Source organism: Enhydra lutris, unplaced genomic scaffold, assembly GCF_002288905.1.
Source record: "Enhydra lutris kenyoni isolate GAN:26980312 unplaced genomic scaffold, ASM228890v2 scaffoldscaffold141, whole genome shotgun sequence".
NCBI lineage: Eukaryota > Metazoa > Chordata > Mammalia > Carnivora > Mustelidae > Enhydra > Enhydra lutris.
The window spans coordinates 626,413-635,229 of NW_019154225.1; the positions used below are offsets into that span (position 1 = coordinate 626,413).

An 8,817-nucleotide genomic window follows, 5' to 3' on the forward strand; every position below is an offset into this window, starting at 1 on the left:
ACTTTCAAATTGTCCTTTATGCCTACAGAAAAACAATAATTTATAACATAATAATCTGAACAAGTTCAATTTTGTTCACACAATAATTCTGTGAATACCGTCATTGTCTTCTAGTGAAACTACTTGCCATTTCTCAGATACATTTGTATATCATACCTCCTTATTTTTGCTTGGAAATTATTTCCCTTCTTTTCTATCCTTTCACATTCGCTGAAAATTATTTACCTTTCCAGAATAATACTACATTTAATATTTTGATTAGATTTTCCATAATCCTATCCAAGAGCAGATTAATATGATATATATTTTTAAAGATTTTATTTATTTATCTGATAGAGATACAATGAGAGAGGAAACACAAGCAGGGGCAGTGGAAGGGGGGAAGCAGGCTTCCTGCAGAGTAGGGAGCCTGATGTGGGGCTGGATCCAAAGACCCTGTAATCATGACCTGAGCCAAAGGCAGACGCTTAATGACTGAGCCACCCAGGTGCCCCTACACACAATTGTTGTATATCTAATAATTTCCCCATCCCCCAATGTATGCTGATTAAATGTTTTACCATTAACTCTGAGAAAATTGAAGACATATATTGCATTCCTGCTTCGTTTTAATTAAATATGATAGCATAATGACTAGTATGAAGTCTGATATTTAAATAATTATTGAATAAAATCATTTTAGTGATGATCAGATTTAATTGAATTATCTTTTATGTTGTCAACACAATCTGCTTATTCTTTTATTATAATAATTATTCAATAATTTCAAATGTAGTATTGAATTTTTATTTCCACTAATCATTAAAAATTGCCTCATAATTAATTTAAAAATTCCAGATGTTTAAGATATGTTTTATAAACAGACTATAGTGTGGAGGGAAGGCAAGATGGTGGAGAAGTAGGAAATGCTGTTTCAACTGGTCCCCTAAAGTGAGCTGATTATCTACCAGATCACTCTGAACACACATGAAATCAGCCTGAGATGTAGGATTATACACTTCTGGATCTCTACAGGGGTAGAAGACACCAGTGGACAGGTACAGTGGAGTGGGAACGTTGGACTGATATCAGAAGATAAACAAAAGGGAGAGGGAGCTACCAGAAGTGACCCATTGGAAAGTAATACACCAATACAAGAGTGCCCTGTAATTGGGAACCAGCATTAACTTGGAGTCTAATTAAAAGCACTCAAAAAGAGCAAAAGACCTTAAGGGGAAATTGGTAGAATCATAGACTAGATTTGGATTCCAAATAAAAATCATTATCACATTTAATTGGAGGCTCATTGTGGTTTAAGTTTTGGGTTAAGGCTTTGCATGCATTGTTTAATCCTCAGAGCAACTCAAAGCTTACCACTGTTTTTATTCTCCATTAAACTAATGAGGATAGATGGAAACTCAGAAAATGCACTTTAAAACTCCAATGTCATAGAGAAAAAATGCCAGAATCAGGAATTATTTTTTATGTATTAACCTATTTATAACTAAAATTTAGTGATTTTTGTACTTCCAAATTTAAGTCAATGGAAAATCTGAGTTGGATTAAACATGAAAACTAAAACAATATAAATAATTTAGATGAAAGGAATAGAAAAGGACATGGTCAAGAGTCAAAGATTTTCAACTTATAAAACCTGGAGAAATATGTTTCCCTGCTGATGTGAGCAGATATTTATTTATCATTCATTCATTCATTCATTCATATCATATCATTCATTCATTCATTCTTTGTATACTTTGGCCTTTTAGGGCTGAAGATAGCATCCAAAACAGGCATGACTTACTTGCAGAATATCAATAGAAACCATTGACCACACTGGATTCCTGTGGATTAACAAAAGTATCTATTTCTACTCTAGGTCAATAATGAGTATTCTGAACAAATTTATTATTGTCAATATATACCTACTTCTATTCATGAACTGGATGGTGGTCCCCTTTTGTATTTGTCCTCATCTACACACAGTAATGGTCCCAGTTCATAGAACCAACACAGACCAGGACTGAACCAATGTCATTAGCACTGGGTAAGGTATAGGATGCTCCAAGAAGAGATGAGAAAAGAAATCCCCAGGTAACCTCAATATTTTGTTCTTAACTCAGAGACAGTGAACCACAGGTGAATTACCCAATATTTTTGCAAACTTTCACCATTTTATAAAATTTTGTTTTGTATCTTGGGACTGAATTTCTCCCTCACATCTAGCTTCTCAAAAATTGATCATTAACAATTAAATAAATAGAATTTTTACATGGATAGGTAAAAATTATCCAAATGAAAATTGAAGGTTTCTTCTTCATCACCAAAGAAGGTTAAGTTTATATTTGAGTGTATATTTCAGTGGGTAAGATCACATAGACTGGAAGAGCACTGTTACCTTATAGATTCATCCAAAAATATTTGATAACAGATCTCTGATTCAGATGAAATAACCAGACCACGGCCTTTTAATATAATTTAAAGTATATTTAGCACACAGTATTTCAAAATTTAGTTATTACTCATTTTAATATGACATTTAAAATATTTTTTTAAGATTTATTTATTTATTTATTTGACAGAGAGCATACACAAGGGGAAGGCCAGAAGGAGATGGAGAAGCAGGCTCTCCATGTAGCAGAGAGCCAGATGTGAGGTTAGATCTAAGGGCCCCGAGATCATGATCTGAGCCAAAAACAGATGCTTAATATGTTAATTGAACTTCAAATAGCAACCATCTCATCTTTATTTTCCTGTTTCAAGTCATGTCTCATTCAGAATAAAACTCTCATGTTCTTTAAAGTACTTTACATATTATTCAGTTTTCATGTATGCTTGCCATACTATTGGTATTTTACCCAAAAGGATATAGCAGAAAGGTTAAGAACAATTTGTTAAAGGTTAGACAGTCTAAGTGAGATAAAGGAAACTTTCAATGTTTAGTATTTGTGTGGCCTGCTCCTGGGCTCCCAGGGAAGCTACACTTTCATCAAATTCAGGATGGATTCACCAAACTTCAAAACATGGGCTGTATTTCTGCCTTGAGCACACACAGTACATCTGCTTCATTAGCAAATAACCTAAATAAATAAATAAATAAATAAATAAATAAATAAATGGGCGCCTGTGTAGTTCAGTGGGTTAAAGCCTCTGCCTTCAGCTCAGGTCATGATCTCAGGGTCCTGGGATTGAGCTCTGCATTGGGTTCTCTGCTCAGTAGGGAGCCTGCTTCCTCCTCTCTCTTTGTATGCCTATCTTTCTGCCTACTTGTGATCTCTGTCTTTCAAATAAATAAAATATTTAAAAAATCAAACTAAAGATATAAATAAAAATCTCCCTAAATTCTCTTCCCATACCTCCTAAGCTTGCAAACTTGATTACTAAAAACAAAATAAAGTTTGTGATTTTCTTAAATATCCTTCCTTATGATAATTTCAATTCCTGATGTAACTATGTATATCCCTGTTTAAGTATTCATTCTCTCCAGAGCACTCTCTCCTTTGTGAAGATTGTGTATCCCAGACAGCTGTCCTCACTTGGGCTCAAATAGAACTATCTCTCTCTCTCTCTCTCCCTCTCTCTTTTTTTTCCCCCTTAGGAGTTCTAAAAGTTTTGTTCATTTTGCATCAAATAGGAACAATCCTGGCTCTTCCTCTTATGAGATATGCATTCTTGGCCTCTGTTATTCTTCTGTCACTCCACTGTTTTCATATCAACTGTATACAGATGAAAATGTCAAAGTCCCATCATGTTTGTTACAAAATGATTATAGATATAAGCAATGACAAGTGTTACATTATTGTGCTATCAGAAAATAAGAAATGGGTACCTGGGTGGCTCAGTGGGTTAAGCCTCTGCCTTTGGCTCAGGTCATGATTTCAGGGTCCTGTGGTCAGCCCCACTTCTGGCTCTCTGCTTGGCGGGGAGCCTGCTCCCCCCCCCCCGCTACTTGTGATCTTTCTCTCTGTCATATACATAAATAAAATCTTAAAATAAAGAAAATAAGAAATAAATCTAGGGATTCTGAAGGTGGCTTATAGATTTGATAAAATATTTTTTTCTATTGGTCTGAATAGCTACACATAGATTAGTCAGTAAATTTAGCATATTATTAGTCCATTAAATTTCGGAAATTAATAATTCAGGTTTCAGAGCTTAGAGGAAAAACCAGACTGCATATGGTCTCAAAATGATTTTTATTTCCTCTGTTTGGGTAACAGGAGTAGAGTATGATCTCTGAAAATTCAAAGAACTATTATGAAACATAAAGTTATCAATAAATTTAAAGACATTTTGGACACTTTTACTAGAGGTACCAGGTCAGAATTGTCCTCACAGTCATATATACATGTAAAAATCTGGTTATGCATGAAAACAGATCTATCCAAAAAAGGAATGTAGTTGAGAAAATACTGAAGGTTTTTGGTGGGAAGTAATAAAAAGAACAAGAACTTTCCCCCACAGAAAGGGGAACTCTCTTACACTGTTGATGGGAATGCAAGCTGGTACAGTTACTCCGGAAAAAAGTATAGAGGTTCCTCAAGAATTTAAAAATAAAGCTATCTTATGATCCAGCAATTTCACTACTAGGTATTTATCCCAAAGATACAGATGTAGTGAAAAGAAGGGCCATATGCACCCCAAAGTTCATAGCAGCAATGTCCACATTAGCCAAACTAGGGAAAGAGCCCAGACATCCATCAAAAAATGAGTGGACAAAGAGACAGTGTGCATGTGCACATGGGCACGTGCACACACACACACACACACACACACACACACACACACACACACTCAGGAATATTGCTCAGCCATCAAAAAGCATAAAATCTTACCATATACAATGACATGGATGAAACTAGAGGGTATTATGCTAAGGCTGTATAATATCTAATATTTCTTTCCATTTCATATCATTTTTGGAAATAAAAAATTTTCATAAGAAATATGAAGCTTATGGAGCTTTAATGGCAAATTTACATCTATACTAAAATAAAGATGCACTCCTAGATCTTCTAAATTTATGTCCAATCTTTTCACCATTGTATGACAGCACAACAAGTTAGTTCATGCAATTTTGGAAATGTGATTCTGCAATTGAAGAGAAAATATCAGGCAAGCAATTGATTAAATTCTTGTTTTTAGACACCAATGAATTATTCAGTGGTCCCTGAATATGCAGTCTCAGGATATTCTGTTGGACATGTTCCCTCTGAAGTCTTTCCACTATTATTGGCCCTGTCAGCTTCTTTTGTTCTAGATATTTCTGCTCACATATGTTTCAATTATCTTAATTCCCAATTGCTCACTTTCTGCAATATCTGTCATCAAAGCAAGATGAATAACAGCATCATAACTGAGTTTATGATTCTGGGCCTCACCCAAAAACCTGAATTGCGAAGAGTTCTCTTCATTGTCTTTCTCTTCATGTACATTGTGGCCTTTCTTGGAAATGCACTGATTGTCATTGCCATCATCTATAACACCACTTTGCATACACCCATGTATGTTTTCCTTTTGGCACTGGCTATTGTGGACATTGTATACACAACAAGCATTATACCAAAGATGCTGGTGACCATGCTAACATCAGGAAGGAGTATTTCCTATGAAAGCTGCATGTCCCAGCTCTTCTTCTTCATGTGGTCCCTAGGAGCTGAGATGGTTCTCTTCACCACAATGACCTATGACCGCTATGTGGCCATCTGTTTCCCTCTTCGCTACAGAACTATTATGAACCACCATATGTGTGTGTCCTTGCTGAGCATTACCATGGTGATTGCAGTAACCAATTCCTGGGTACACACTGGTCTCATCCTGAGGCTGACATTCTGTGGGCCAAACACCATCAACCACTTCTTCTGTGAGATAGCCCCACTGCTGTCATTGTCCTGCAGCCCCCTTAGAATCAATGAGATTATGGTATGTGTTGCTGATATTACCCTGGCCATAGGCGACTTCACACTCACCTGCATCTCCTATGGTTTTATCATTGCTTCCATTTTCCGCATCCCCACAGCAGAAGGGAAGAGGAAGGCTTTTTCAACATGCTCGTCCCATCTCATAGTGGTGTCCCTTTACTACTCCCCTGTAATCTACACCTATATCCGCCCTGCTTCCAGCTACTCATTTGAAAGAGACAAGGTGATAGCTGCACTCTATACTCTTGTGACCCCAACATTAAACCCAATTGTGTATAGTCTCTGAAACAAGGAGATGCAGATAGGGATTCAGAAAGTTTTTCCATTTCTGAAACATTAGTAGTTTCAAAAGGGAATGTCAGCTCTGTACTCCAGAATCATCTCCTAGAACATCTCATATTTTACTGATCATTTATAGATATTTCCTTCCCAGATTTCCCTATTCCTTCTTAAGAGTAACAATGTTTCATTCCATTATGAATCACTGTCTTAGCTCCTGATTTCTAAAATGCACTTACTTTCTTACCATTACATTACTGATTTACACTTACTACTTTATATATTTCTAAAATACTTTTTTATGAAAGCTTTCACTATTAATCACAGTAATAGTAAAGTTTTTCTCTCATTCTTATTCTATTCCCAGCTTTCTCAATGTCTCCACAATTTTTAATTTTAATTTTAACAATATCTATAATGTAATATACATACCATCTCACATAAATATATATCATGATATATATCCCAGCATCTTTCTAAAAATATGTACATTTTTCTCCTTCTTATATATGCATATACATAAGCATTTTCCTGTAAGCATATGTAAGCATAAAATATATTAACATATATATGCTATATATCTATTCAGAAAGGAAGTGTTTCTAATATTATAAAATTAGTCAGTCTGTGAGTCAAATCAGGTCTCTCATTCTGTAATAAGAAAATATATGGCATTACTTTGTGACATTTTGTGATGCATACAGCACAATTTTCCCTTGAAATCAGTTATAATTAGTGTTTCACTGTAACATTTTTAAAACACAGGTATTTTGTCATACTAATCTTTTTGAAACAATCTACTTCATGTCTTCATTGCCTTACTTAGTTTACTTCATGAAAACAATAACCATATATTATTGTTGGCATGTTTTACATAGCCTGTGATGAGGAATTCTAAATAAATACATAACAGACAAGAATAGGAAGATACCTCTAATGCCTTATAGCTGAAGACAATACTGTGTGAATGTGTAGGTGAACAAGCTGGATTTATTGCATGATGCAACTGGACATTGAAGAGGAAGCTAGAAATGATTTATTTGTGATTTTTTGGAGTACTTGATGAAAAATCACACAAGGACGATTTTCCCTAGATTGGATCAGAAAATGAGATAAATTTGTTTAGGAGGCATATAGAATAAAAATTGTTAAGCTGTGATAGGTAAATAAGTAGCAATAGATCATATTAACTAGGAGAAGAACATACCTATCATTTCTGAGTTTTGGATTGCATTCATATTTTTTCCATGCTGAGATATGTCAATGGAGAGGACTTGTTTCTATCTTGCTCTATCATAGTGACTTTCTGATGTTAATGTTCTGTGTGTGTGTGTGTGTGTGTTTTGATGATGATGATCAGAAAAACTTCATGGTCTATCTGCTCACCCAGACAAGCTGAGCAGATTAGTCAGAAGCTTTTTTTTTTTCTTCCATTCTCATTTCTTAAAATAAATAAATAAATAAATAAATAAAGATTTTATTTTCTTGACAGAGAGACACAGAGAGAGATCACAAGTAGTCAGAGAGGCAGGCAGAGAGAGAGCAGGAAGCAGGCTACCTGCTGAGCAGAGAGCCCGATGTGGGCCTTGATCCCTGGCCCCTGGGATCATGATCAGAGCCAAAGGCAGAGGCGTTAACCCACTGAGCCACCCAGGTGCCCCAAATTTTTATTTACTTTTTAATTTATTTTTCAGTGTTCCAGAATTCATTGTTTATGTACCACATCCAGTGCTCCATGCAATACATGCCCTCCATAATACCCACCATCAGGCTCACCAAACCCCCCACTCTCCTCCCCTTCAAAACCCTCAGTTAATTCCTCAGAGTCCACAGTCTGTCATACTTCACCTCCCTGTCCAATTTCCCCCAACTCCCTTCTCCTCTTCATCTCCCCATGTCCTCCGTGTGATTCCTTATGCTCCACAAATAAGCAAAACCATATGATAATTGACTCTCTGTGCTTGATTTATTTCACTCAGCATAATCTCTTTCAGTCCTGTCCATGTTGATACAAAAGTTAGGAATTCATCCTTTCTGATGGAGGCATAATACTCCATAGTGTATATGGACCGCATCTTAATCTATTCATACGTTGAAGGGCATCTTGGTTCTTTCCAGTTTGGGAACTGTGGCCGTTGCTGCTATGAACATTGGGGTACAGATCGCTCTTCTTTCCACTACATCCTAACTTTGGGGTAAATGCCCAGTAGTGCAATTGTGGAGTCATAGGAAAGCTCTATTTTTACTTTCTTAAGGAATCTCCAAGGATTTCCAAGGAAAACAGTGTCTTCCAAAGTGCCTGAACCAACTTGTATAATCAGGTTTTGAAAAAAGTTGAACAATCATTTGAAACACTCAAATGTATTTTCATTCTGAATTTTTATTTTAAGTGGAAAAATTTCAAAGGAAACTAATTCTGGACTCCCACATCTCAGAATTTGTTTCACTGTTCCATATTATTCTTGTTTATAATTATATTGTGCATTGCATTTTGTAATATGTATATTGTGGACTATCTTGCCTGATTTCTAACTAACCCATTATACTGGCATGTACAGCTCATGCAACATAGAAGAGAATGAACTCTGTGTAGCTAAAAATCTAGAGTGCTTATGTGTTTGTTATCCAAAAGAGAGTA

At 35.7% G+C, this 8,817-nt stretch overlaps 1 protein-coding gene across 1 annotated transcript; it reads left to right on the forward strand.

Moving 5' to 3' along the window:
- The first annotated feature begins 5,316 nt into the window (after positions 1–5,316).
- LOC111139989 (olfactory receptor 13G1) lies at positions 5,317–6,186 on the forward strand. The gene has a single exon (XM_022492383.1). The coding sequence runs from the start codon at positions 5,317–5,319 to the stop codon at positions 6,184–6,186; it is 870 nt and encodes a 289-aa protein (XP_022348091.1).
- The last annotated feature ends 2,631 nt before the right edge of the window (positions 6,187–8,817 follow it).